At 37.8% G+C, this 14,043-nt stretch overlaps 1 protein-coding gene across 10 annotated transcripts in view; it reads left to right on the top strand.

Annotated features, from left to right (window-relative positions):
- LOC100678131 (carcinine transporter) overlaps positions 1-14,043 on the top strand; it is a 440,470-nt gene that overhangs the window by 407,063 nt on the left and 19,364 nt on the right. For all 10 annotated transcript variants that reach the window (XM_031931018.2, XM_032601269.1, XM_032601268.1 and 7 more), the window contains one exon: positions 1,407-1,585. In XM_031931018.2, the coding sequence (XP_031786878.1) occupies positions 1,407-1,585 (179 nt within the window). The remainder of the gene's footprint in view (positions 1-1,406; positions 1,586-14,043) is intronic.

The following is a 14,043-nucleotide window of genomic DNA, read 5'->3' as shown; positions in this document are numbered from 1 at the left end:
ATAATGACAGAAAAATTTATATAATTTTGACTATTAGTATTTTTTGTTATATCCTAATATTTCCTATTATCTGATATTATCTATATAAAGTAATGGTAAGTGGTACTTATATCACATAGTTATTATTTCGTTGCTAATTGTTACTATATAACGTGTAAATACTATAGCGTTAACATGTAATGTAATAGTCTATGGTACATAATTATATATGTATATATATATATATATATATATAACAATTTATGTACGTTATATGTGGTGAGAATAATAATATTTTATTTCTCAACAATTTTATGTGTGTTAACTTTGAAATCTTTTATGCTACAGAATGAAACTTCTCAGATTTAAAATTCCTGTAGGTTAGAATACTTTAAAATAACATGTTTTCTTGTTTATATAGTGCCGTATTATTAGAATATAATATTCGAAGCTAATCAAATTAGAGTTCCGTGATTTATGATAATTTTAAGTCCCAGATTCACGTTTCTTAGTACAATAGGTCGAAATAGATGAATTTTTAGGCTATGTAGGTAAAAAAAATCATTCATTAATTAAAAAAACAGTATATGATTGTCTCAAAAATTCCCAATTATTTTAAAATGCATTTTTATGGCATATTAATGCATTAACAAGTAGCTAAAATATCGTTTTCTTAATATTTCGTACTTTTCATAGGTGCCCCGACTGGACATCATCAGAAAACAATATTCTGATATTGTTCCCTATATCTGAGAAGTATAACCTTCATTTAAAAAAAAAAATAGATCCCTAGCACTTTCCTGAGAGGCGCAATTTGATTTTGACAATACTTTTCCTGAAATCGCCCATAGTGCGCCCTGTTGTGTTACGTCCTAACGACGACGCACGTATTATTTTCCGTTTTGAGTTAGCTTCCGCTAAACTCGGATTGGAGTCGTTTTCTTATTTATTTCAATATTTCACGTGAATTTATAAAGATTTTAATCCAAACTAACGATCAGGTCTCGTTGGGCTGTAGATCAAAAGGCCTCCGACTAGCGAAGTCCAGTCAACCCTTCAGGCAACTCGACTAGTTCCCCCAAAATATATATTATAAAATGAGCGGCAGCGTTTAAAGTCTGCTCAGATTACAAATTTACTACCCTTAAATATTTTTAATATTTTTAGTTTACTTACTTTTTGTTTCAATTTTAAAGTATAATAAAGACAAGGCTCCTGATGGCACAGTGTATAAAACTTATACTTGCTATTAGGGTGTTACTGCGTCCCTTGTTAAATAAATCAGTAAAATACACATTAACTTGAAAGGTTCTTTCAGCATGCAATTGTCTGCACCTTGATAGGGATTCAAACATGCTATTGTGAATAAAAATATTTCATGACATAAATATTTCTTAATTCGGAACATTGATTTTATTTATTTTTAGGGTAAAGACAACTTAGTATTACCATTGGTTATTATGGGTATTATTTCCGTAATAGGAGGAGTTTCCGGTTTACGTCTACCTGAAACGCTGCATCATCGGCTTCCACAAACAATTGAAGAGGGAGAGTCTTTTGGAAAAAATTGGACATGCGCAGATTGTTGCCAGTTTTCACCTTCAAGGTATTTTTTGGCATGCATAAATTTTGTAGAATATTGCTCAATTTTGTTGTTCATCCAAGAGTTAGAGAAATCTTTAATGTACTATGACAGAAACTAAGCGACTTTTTCTGTATAGGACTCTCTTAGCGGATGACCACGCCAAGCAAAAGCATTAAAACTTTATCTTCTGTGTTAACGCGAAAATTTCTCTAATGCTGCTTTTGTATTCCTTTTGAGGAGGGGGGGGGGGAGAAGAATTTTCTCATTTTCTTCCATATAAGTTAGCTTTTTTTAATTTATCAGGCCTTTGAAACCTTATAGATTATTACATGTATATAGTAAGATTCTTAGACTGTGATAACTATTGCACTGTGCACTACATTTGCATTACAAGTCAAAATAAACTTTTCGATGCTCGAGAAAACAACCCAAACGTTTGGAATGAATTACCGAATCTTTGTTTTATTTTAAAGGCTAAAGAGGACTTACATGGTTTTACCATGGTTAGTTAAACGCCAACTTTGCTTGGTTATCCATATCTGATGCCAAGCGCGATATTGATCTAAGCGACATTCTGGTTGGGACCTGCAAAAATGGTTTCGCTTTTCGTTAGGTCACCTTTACAGATAGGTTTTAGCTGTTGCACACTTTTCGTCTCAAGCAAAACAAGAGGATGGGATACCTCTAAACGTTACAGTAAAATTTCTTTCTGTCAAAAGGCATCTTTTGATAACCTTATTTAACGCCTTACTGTTCTGTGGGGTCTTTCCCACTGCTTGAAAAAACGCTCATCTGGTGCTTCTTAAGAAGAAACATATTTCATCTGCTGTTTCGGGCTTCCGTTCGATGGCTCTTTTGAGCTTTCCTTACAAGGTTCCTGAAAGAATCGTTCATTAGCAGATCTCCGAGTACTTAACCTCAAAGAATCTCATGACCCATTCTAGAATAGTTTTCAGCACAACCATTTGACGCAGACAGCACTGCTAAAGCTGACAGAGGGTGTGAAATGTGGTAATGACGTGACAAACAGTTACTCACCATCTTGCAACTGTTTGATTTTAGTAAGGCATGTGACACAATCTCTCCCTCGAGATTACTACGTAAGTTAATCAGGATGGGCTTCTCCAGGTTAGTGGTTCTGTAAGTCATACCTCATCTATCATGACCTTATCAAAGAGAAATCACTAAAATGAAAGGTACCTGTTGGCTAACGACCAACTTTCGCGTCCCAAAGGGTTCGATCTTGGTACCCTTACTGTTTAGTATTTACATTAACGATCTCCAGGAAGTATTGCGCATCTACTTTATGACGAAAGTCATGCAAACGTACACCCAGGTGGCAAGAAATGATCTTCGTGACGGGGTGGACCGCATGCCGGCTGGTTGCGGTGTGAGCTGTGTCGGGTTGGGCTTCACACAATGCTTTGCACCTTAATACTGACAACACAAAAAGTATAATTGTTGGATCTAAGTATAATATAAATTAACTGCAGATGTTGAATTTTCCTGGTATCGAGATAAAGACTAGTTAACGTAGCGTTACGTAAGCAACTGGCTAGCGCTTTTGTCATATGTAACCTAGATTTGTCATATCTAACTTGCTTTGTAGTGTATCTTGGCGTGTTGAAGAAGCACCAGACTGGACTGCAGAGGTTACAGAATACATATGTGAGGTATATTTATAGTATAAGGAGGTAGAAGCATATCACTTTCTTTAGGAGAAAACTGGGCTAGATGGGCATTAGAGAGAGAGACAAATGTATTTTACTTCAGGATTAATGTACAAAGCCTGTTGCGCAGAGCAATCACCGTATCTTTCAGTCCTCTTCCAGAAAAATGAATGTAGCACCTTGGGCAGGTTGCCGTGAGATATATCTGTTCTGAAAACAAGAACAGACACTAGCATAAATTCGTTTAAGAAGTGAAGCACTTGCCTATGCTACGCAAAGAAAAGCAGTAAGAAACAAAAATACATAAATTGTACCAAAATCACTGACTGCAGCGAAAAATAAAATCAAATAACAATCGATATTCAAGCTGACGAAAATACACAAGCAAATTCTAACAATCTACAAGCATGACTAAAAACAAGGTTATAAAAACAAGTCAAATGCAAGTTTAGACGGAAATATAAGTTCAAGAGATTTTAAAAATCTAGTTAACAAGGAAACTATTAACAGACGACATATTGCAGATAACAATCAAAGCAACAAATACTGTGGAAACAAGTTCAAAAATAAAAAAAATCGAAGCTTGATTTAACATAATTTTAGCAGCATTAATAACAGAATTAATAACAAATAATCAACGTAACCATAAAAAAAATCAAGTTGGTACAAGCCAATCGGGAAATAACGAAGACAATCAAAATCCAGGAAGAAAGAACTTCAGAAACATGGCTTCTTTATTATCACTTCTTTATTATCACCAAAAGCAGCCAGACCAATATAACTAAATCTAAAAGATGTTGCAAACTACGTGCCAGAATATGACGAAAAAAATATGTGAGCAGAAGCTCTGTTCCACTCTGTTCTATATGCGACCTATTCAGCTCATGTGAAACCTATTGCACAATTTTCGTCATGTGCGTGTGAATAGCGACATCAAGTTCCAGTGAACGTCCAGAAGGAAAGACACGGGGCTTCTGGAAAAGCTTCTGCAAGAAGAAGAAGACGAAGCGGCCATATTGCGACGACTTGTTGTGTAGACATGTAGCGGTAGCTCTTGATACGTACGCATCGTCTCGCGCGAAAATCGCATAGTTTCGCAATCTCAATAAGAGAAAACGCGTAAGGTGTCTCGACAATTCGTGCAACTGCTGTAAAAATTATTGAGGTTGGCAGTGAATTATAACGCGTCTTGATTCGCTAATTGATCGCTTCGCGTCTTATGTGCATATCCTCTGCGACTTGACTTTTCTGTGAGAGGCATCCAGAGGTGAGTTTGGCATCAGGACCTTTCAGTCGAAATCAATCTGAGCAGTCAGCACCGGTAGGAATGATTATCCAGTGAGTGGCCTGATAGTCAACATCTCTTGGCATCAGGGCAAGCATTAAATAGCGACGATTGATCTCGTGAATTAGTGTATTATCGCAGTGGTTTATTGCAAGTGGGTTGCGTCGGTTATCACTTCTTAGTGATTTGAGCGTCGGCCATCTTGGCGTCGGTTTGCGTGCATAAATGCTCACGTTGAACACGACCATTATCAATTAGAGAATAATGCATTCTTTTGTTAATTTTGAATTGTATTTTGGATTGAATTTTCGGATACAGTGAATTTCGTGTCGCACTAGTGTACACAAATATGCGTCGTGACTAAATGCTCATCAATCTTTCTTTGTGTTGGATTAATAAGGAATGGAATTACTTTGAGTATGGTATTCGTAATTCAACGTAGAGATTCGCTGCGACTTATTTATTTTTCTTTAGGGTTCATTTATTTCCGCCTGAGTATCATTACTGACTTCATATTCTTCAGTTATTGTATTCAGGGCTGTTTTCACATCATCATAAAAAGTATTTTCTATCGCTTTATCATTTTTTTTTAAATCTTTTGTATTGTCGAAATTTGCTGCCTCTTGCTCCATGCTTTCATTTACACTAATTTATTTATTATTCTGATGAGTTATATTTTCTTTGCATTCATTTTCAGCTTTACTCTCGCTCCACTTATGTTCATTTACGCCTTTATATATATATATATATATATATATATATATATATAGGACGTTCCACGTCAAACGTAACAAAGCTCTGTCCAAATTTCCTTTTGATCTAAACATTTTTTAAAATATGGAAAATTTAGCATTTTTTATGTACTTACTTATGTACACTTATGTGAGGGGCGTTTTTTTAAATTTTGTTTACAGACGGAGCTACGCGTTCCCTAACCTTAAAAAATTACTACTTTACGAAATTATCAAGCTGTCAGAAATCACAGGAGCTCAGAAAAATTCTAAGCAACGACTATTTTCATGTATTTTGAGCTGCTGAACAAGAACCGATCCGTATTTTTTACCGATACCTCAAGCGTTCGTCCCTAACCTCAAAAAACACCCCCCAAAATTGCTTCTTCACGCAATTGAGAGGTTAATCCTGTGATCGACGGAAGAAAAATTATTGACAGAGAGTATTTTTATGTATTTTATGCTGCTGAACACGGAACCGGCCGTCTATTTTATCGATACCTCAAGCGCTCGTCCCTAACCTCAAAAAACCTTCCAAAATGTTTTTTTTTTACGCGGTTAAGAAATTTACATCTAGAGGAAAATCATTGTCGAAGGCTATTTTTATGAATTTTGGTCCACTGAATTTGATCACGAAGCTAAATTTTATTTTTTTACTTTTACTTCAGTGCACTTAAATGATGTAACTGATTACTAATAATATGGTTTATATTGTGCAATTTTTTAATTGATTCCTATGAAAGCTCTCTGCGTTTTACAGGGTTGAGACTGTCTTTATTACAAAGCCCGCATTACTTTCTTTTTCTTCTTTTTTTTAAGTTTTTTAATTAATACTTTTATTTTTGTATATTTGTATTATTTAGTTGAACATATTTTAAATTGGATTATTAATATTGTACTATTGATAATGGACTTGGTGCATTAGAGTATATAAACATAGTAATTTTTTTGTCGAGAGAAACTAAAAACGCATGTCCTTCTGAAATTTTTGTAACAGACGGTGCAGCCGAGAATAGTGAAAGAACGTTATTGTTTGGAACTTTTGTCTCGCCCAGTCATAAAGTTGTTTTGAATTTAAAATCGCTTCCGTAGCTTTGGCCTGCAAGCTGGTACGAGTAGCTTCTCTTTTTAACACGGCTCCTACTCCGTCACATGAACCCTTTCAATGAGCAGTAGCATGGAAATGCCAATCCGCCATTATTTGGAAATCTGACTCATGATTAACCAAGTTTATCATTTGATATATATTTTTATAGTGCTGCTTTACACCATCTGTGACGTATATAATCTTATTCATTTTTGGGAATCTTTTCTTTATTTCAGAAATCTTTTCTTGTAAAATATAAACTGCGGCCGTATCATGAGTAGTACATTCAGAAAATGATGAATTTGAAATGACGCATACTTTATGGATTCATGCATATCACAAGACGTAATCTGCAGATTTGTGATGGGTGAAAGAGTTGTTGCAATTAATCATCTGTGCAGATATGATCTGGATTTTAAAGATATCTGTTTGTGAATGTAAAATGACGACTGCTCTATGTATTCACGCATATCACAAGACGTAATCAGCAGATTTGGTCCAGATAAGAGAGATGCTGCAAGTAATCATTTGTGCAGATATGATCTTGTTTCTTAATGATATTTTTATTTATAAATGTAAAATGACGTCTGCTCTATGGATTTACCCATTTCCAAACAGGGGTTTGGTATTGGTGGCTTTCTTAGACATCTAGGGGGCTTTTAATTACGACCGGCGAGACATTTTCAGCAGGTATGGAGGAGCACGCAATAACAGCAACTGTCGCCTGATCGATCAGCGTTATGCTAAGGACCAGGACAATAGCGGCTGCCTGGAGAGCGTACTCTTGCAAAGGAGTGGTGAGGAAGGGATGTCCACAAGGAGGGGTGCTGTCACCGACACTATGGTGCCTGGTGGTGGACAGCTTACTCTGCACCCTAAACAAGGCTAGTATAAACGCACAGGCATACGCAGACGACATCGTCATCCTAATTAGGGGGGACGACAAGAACATGCTAGCTAGCCTAATGCACTGGGGGTTAACCATAACAAAGTCAGTGTCATGCTGTGTACAAACAGGTATAACACCAAGTCAATGGAAGGGCTCCAACTCCATGGAGTTCTCCTGAAATTGGTAAATGAGGTCAAATACCTGGGAGTCACGCTTGACGCCAGACTCAACTGGGGAAAACATATCAATGATAAATTCGAGAATGCGATAGGCACTTTCTGGGCCTGCAGGAGGGCTTTTGTCAATACCTGGGATCTAGAACCAGATAAAATGAGATGGCTATATGACGCAATCATAAAACCAAGACTCACCCATGGGGCGCTGGTATGGAACCACAAATAAGAGTTGAAAACTCACACAGGGGCACTAGACAGAGTGCAAAGATCGATTATGGGAGGTATCACAGGATCCATGCGAACGACACTGTTGGAACTCCCTCCACTAGGCAAGGTAATAAGAGCGAATGCGTGCAGGACGTTCTGCAGAATAGCGAAATCAACGAACTGTTCGGATTTCAAGGATGCGGCACTTCTGGAACAAGTAATGCTGCTAATGGCAGAAAGAGGTTGTGAAAGCATAGCGGAATGAATTTATTTCTTTAAGCCGTTCTCGACCATAATCCCAGAAAAGGAAGAATGGAAAACGAGTTCACTTGAACTCCTCGAAAACAGTGTAGTGTGGTTTACAGATAGCTTAAAAAATGAAAACGGTGTAGGAGCAGGTGCCTGGGAAAAGGGAGACACACAAGGAATTGTGTGTTTGCTCGACCACTATGCTACGGGGTTCCAGGCAGAAATCAGGGCCATTACAGAAGCTGCTAAACGGCTGTTGGAGAGAGGCACAGGACAAAGAACTGTAAGCTTCTGCTCGGATAGCAGGGCAGCTCTCATGGCGCAAGACAGTATCAGTATCTCCTCAAAAGAGGTACTAACGTGCAGACAGGCGCTGGAATCACTGGCAGAACACAACGCGGTGAGACTGGTGTGAGTACCGGGACACTTCGGTGTGGTGAGTAACGAAAAGTCAGACAGGTTAGCGGGTATGGGCGCGGACGGCATTTGTGCAAGTAAGTGCACAGTCGCTGTCCCAATCTGCGAGATTGATAGAGCAATTAAAGACTGGCTCAACTCGCAACTGAGCGACAAATTGACCAATGCCAATGGGAAAATGCAGGCTAGGGCTCTGATGGGCAGCAGCCCACCTGAGGAGTGGCTGCAAACCAATAGGGGCCTAAGCAGGAATAGGCTGAGGCTGGCCGTTGGCTGGCTGACGGGACATTGGAGAGTAGAATAATACCTGTGGAACCTGAGACTAAGGGACTACGGAAACTGCAGGTGGTGCGAGTATGAGACGGAGACCACCTCCCACCTGATGTGTGTATGCCTAGCTTTAGCAGGGACAAGACAGAGGGTGTTAGTACAGAGGGAGTTAAAAAGCTTGGCATCAATTTGCCGAGTTACCGAAGCTATAAACAAGGATTTATAAAGTAATTACGTAAATGGTAAAGGAGGCACAGCACAATGGGCTTCGCCTGAGTTCTCGATTGGCACGTCCCCGTGCAGGGGCCGCCGCAGTTCACCTCCGCTCAGTAAGACTAAGACTATGTACTTTTTTTAGTTTATTGAGAGTAATTAATATAGAGTAATAGTTTGTTATAGATAGTTTGAGTTTATAAGTAATTGTATTTAAGGGGGTACACTACCTTAGAAATTAAAATCAAAATTTTTCATTAAAAATTTATAAATACTTATATAAATGAACCAAATTTTTATTACTATTCTTAGACATAATTACCTTTATTTTGATGGTTTTAGACCTTCTATATACCTCTATAATACCTACATATAGTAGGGAGTCCATAATTCACTTACCGTAAGATTCCAAAGGAACAAATGGCCCAAATGAGCTCTAACTCCAGGATATTGTTTAAAAGTACATTAGAGGTATATAAAAGGTCTAAAACCATCAAAATAAAGGTAATTATGTCTAAGAATAGTAATAAAAAATTGGTTTATTTATATAAGTATTTATACATTTTTAATGAAAAATTTTGATTTTAATTTCAAAGGTGGTGTGCCCCCTTAAGTTATCAGTTTTTATGAAAATATTAGCAATGTAAGATCCCTTTGCAATACCCACAGGTGGCCTCATAATTTCAACGAATCCAGGAATATATCCTTTATCAAAGAAACTACACAGGAATTCTTGGCTCACATGATCGCAATCCAATATGTCAATATTAAAATCTCCTATCAGTAAGTTATTTTTAATGTTTCTCTATTTTACCAAATATTTATTTAAATCCAATATAAACTCAGTCTTAGGTATGCTATGAGATCTGTGCATCGATGAGAATTCAATATTGCTATTCTTATTAAAGTTAATTTTTGTATTTACAATTCTCATCCTGCCTTGTTGAACAATTTCTGTGTTATGAATCAAGTTTCTATTTACGAATGCTATATACTCCATCATTCCTATTAATCCTACTATCGTTGTAGTAAGACTCGTATTCATAGTTACGTCCAATAAGTTTAAAAAAATTATGATGTGCCTGCTCAAATGTTTCAGAAAGAACAACAACAGATGGCTTAACGATCAGACTTTAAAAAAATATTTTTACCTTGTCAAAATTTGCATTCATGCTTCTTACATTTAAGTGCATAATTATATTATTTTTGTTGCTAATCGCCTTGTTTAGATCGCCAATACCACTATATGTTTTTTCTTTCTGCATTGAATCCTTTTGCATTATATCTAGATAATCAAAAGTATATCCATTTTATTAATTTAAGTTTTACTGCTTCTTAACCTTGTAATTTTTGCATGAGCAGCTTGTTGTCTTCGATTGTTGAAGTTATTGCTGCTTGGCTGCCTCACTCCTTTCATGTTTATGTTTTATAGATTTAGGTGGTTCTTGTAAAGGCTGTTCCATTGTGTTGTTTGTGATTTGGTTATGTGTATCTGTAGTATTATCATGTTCTCGATAAACTTGATGTACCGCTGGTAAGGGAAGCTTCATAGGATAATCAGTAGAGTCTATGTATATGCTAATTTTCCTTCTTTCCTAAGGAAACCTTGTAATAGTAATTTTTGGAGTTTGTGTAAAAACATGTGGGAAGTGTGTTTTGATGCATTTTAAGTCGAAAAATGATGTTTTTAGAAAATGTCCGTACGGATGTATGTGCGTGTATGTAGACGCCTATATTTAAGCTTCTACTCTAGACCAAGTCTTATTTTCTTTGTTTTTACTAGAACATAGTGGTAAAAAAGTTTGTTTTTACATTTTGTGTACGCGATTTTTTTATAGTGATTTTTTAGTTTTAATATTTCAGTATTTTCGAATAAAGTTATTAGAAAAGTTAATAGAAGTAAATTAATTGCTTCATATGAACCTAAAGAAAAATAATATTACCTATCTTTTTACCGCGATAAATTGATATAATCCTTCGTCGTTCTTTTATTATACACTAAAGAGCGCAATTTTTTAAAATTGTTTTAACTCGAAAACTAAATGTTAAATCTTTAAAAAATAAACATGATTATTGAAAGTTATTATGACTATATTCCACTTTAATTTTAAGTCATTACATGGGGCAGATCCTGAGAAAAACATCAAAAACTGAAAAAAGTCGTTTTTTTACGTGACGCGATAACTAGAGTAAAAAGGCAATAATCAAGTTCAAATTTTGGATTTACTTTGCATTATATAGCACCGTGATCTTTTTCTTCGGGTTGTTTATGATGCCAGTTAGTTTCAAAGATATTAAGCTTCAAAATTTCGTTTTTCACCCTGTATACTCTAGATAACTGAAAACTGCATCGCTTAGATCTCAGCTTCTATTTAATGAATTTCCATCTATACCTAGGCTTATTTTTTTCTGTTTTTGTTTTACCAATTTGTTAAAAATAAGATTTTCAGTTACGCATTTTCGTTTTTTATGGCGATTTTTCAATCACTAGTGATTTTAGATACGTTCCACAAACTATCCTAATCATTATAAATCGGAAACTTAATGTTGAATTCTGCTTCTCAACCGTATTTCAATAACAAGTTAACCCTGTTACAAATATACAGTATAACAGGGGTTTTCGTGCTACTCCATTCATGGTGCAATCCCTCGCTCGGGGCTTGGAAAATGACCCAGTGGCGACTCTTTGTTTTCTGGCGCAAGGGTTTTTTGCACGTGATTGGCTCAACTAGCTGCAGCCCCGAAAACGGTAAGGGAGAGGGCGGTTCGGGATAATAGAAACACGTGGTTTATCAGACGGAACTGTATATTCTTAAAATATTCTTACAAATTATCATCGATTCGTACAAATTTCTAAGATAACCCATGAACAAAGGCAACTCCGACAAGCAAATACCCGTACACGAAAGATATCCCACGTGACTACCACGCGTCTCAAGGCTCAAGAAACAACCAGATTATACACTCGCTTGAACGTCTCGTCTCTCACTAACACACACAATTAAGTCGCGCACATATTCCGCAAACGTCGAACGACTTATCCTAGAATTGCCCGACCACCTTACGCCTCGTGCGTCCAGGTGTCGGCGTCAAGTATTAACCTTCGTTTTCACAAAATATCTCTACACTTCTATCATAAAAACCCTTAATTCTACACTTCGCTTATTACTCAAGAAGATAACCTGTATAAATGAGATAACCCCTTTATTCGACGGAACACAATACAAAGAAATAAAGAGATAAAGACAGCGATCCGGAGGTAACTAACGCATACGCGAGATAACCTTTTCGTTCGAGAAACCAAACGTAGTGACTCCCAAAGCCCCGTCGTTAGGGCCCTTGACTTAGGTGGCATCTGTCACTACGAACGCGAGACGCTGTAGTTTTTGTTCCTGGCGTTCGTGCGGGCGAGCTGCGATCACGCTGATCCTGCTGCATCAGACGCTCACGTAGGTAGACCCCTCGAAGGGCTCTGCTACCTACATCGGCTGTCTTACGGTGCGCGGGGCCGACTTGAATGCCCTGTCGAGGTGAAAGGTCGCTGCTGCTGCGCTAACGTTGCTCGTCGTTTTCTCGTTTCTCTCACTTACGAGTCGGCGACGTGCGTTGTCTTTTTCGTCTGTCGCAGCCACTGCTCCTCTCTTGTCGTTCACTCGAAAAATAAACGACGCACTTAGACACGTTCACTCTCTCATTCACACACGTAACCTTGAGACGCTCTACCTCGACTGTGTCGAGCGTCGTTGTTACACGGCGAAATTTTGTCGTGTTACAACTCTTCCAACAAAGGAACGAGCCAGTGAATCGCTTCGTCAAACTCTCTGGCCGACCCCGCGGGTTTAAGCGAGTCTCAAGGCTTATCTCACGCGTGGCAGATCAACCATCTCTCATCAACTCACACACAACTCATCAAGGGGTGGAAAAAGGAAGAGGTTTTCTTAAAGCTAACTTAATTCTAACTTAACCTAGTGGGTAGGTGCAGGTGACGAGGACACAGGCCGTTTATTTTAGTAATCAGATAACGCTTGATTTGATAGAAAAGTATAAAAGATTATTTATTTAATGATATTACTTAAGTACTATGGTAACACAGAGATAAACTTATTTTAAATGAACGATATGTCTAAGAGGAACTATAATGAATTATAATAAAGATAGCTTTGGCAAACCTAAGGACACTTTGGTGCGTTATAATCACTCTTCCTAATTATTAGATAACCTAGTCAGTCGACTATTTTGATAATAATAAGGCAACCACTCATTGCGCGTTACAAACTATTGATCGCTAACTTTCGCGATGCGTCTGATTGTAACAGTCCATACAAGCTCCGCGAAAAAATTATAAATAATAAATACTAAATTATATAAAACAACATTTTAGATTATACAAGAGCATCGTATGCTCCCCCACTCCAAATACGAAGCTGCGTCATAGCTGACAGCTGAGCTCAAAGCAGCAGTACAACAGCAGCGCCACGAGCCAGCCAGCGACAACAGCAGCAAGCAGCAAGAAAGCAGGGAGAGCGCGCAACACGCGCCTATATCTATATAGACGAAGCGGCGAGCGCAGCGGCGCAATTATAATGAGAGTAGGAGTAGAGAGCGAGCGGCAGCGCGGCGTGCGCATTATATTATAAGTGTGTAAATGGTTTTTGTATATAGGTTTGAATGAGCGTGTCAAGTATGAATGTGATAGTTTCTCCGGCAGCTCAATTCCCGTTCTCTCCGTGGCCTATAATATACGGGCTCTGGGAGTGGTTGCCGTCGAGTTCACCTCATCAGTATTTTCAGCTTAATGTTGTGGTACTGCATCGTTATCAGCGTTCTCACGAGGAATGAAATCAAAGTCATCCACGGGAGACTCCCTTCTCCGTGGCGGAGAGCCTGGCCCAGGCTCGCCTACATCGGCTGGCGCCGGCGACGGTGGAGGTAGCGACAGTACCTCGATGTCCGAGATGTCTATCGTAATTGCGTCGTCAGAATCGACGTCTAGCAGAAGTCTTTCTCAGAAGATAACCAGCTTCGCCTATACCGCAAAATGACAATTATCGTGTGTTTAAATTTTCGTGTACTTACATAACGAGATAATCAATAAATCCAAATAAGGTAGCCAGTGTCCGCATACAGTTTATTACTGAACGTTGTAGATAACCTTATGCTGTGATAGTAAATGTTATCTATGATGATGATAATAGGTAGCCTGAGGTGTCTATTCAGGGATGCAGGTATTTTGCCTGTAAGGTTTTAGGTCACAGATGTGTATTTTTGAATGTATTTTTGATCTG

Source organism: Nasonia vitripennis, assembly GCF_009193385.2.
Source record: "Nasonia vitripennis strain AsymCx chromosome 1 unlocalized genomic scaffold, Nvit_psr_1.1 chr1_random0003, whole genome shotgun sequence".
In the NCBI taxonomy this organism is placed as follows: Eukaryota; Metazoa; Arthropoda; class Insecta; order Hymenoptera; family Pteromalidae; genus Nasonia; species Nasonia vitripennis.
This window is presented reverse-complemented; position numbering and strand designations above follow the sequence as displayed.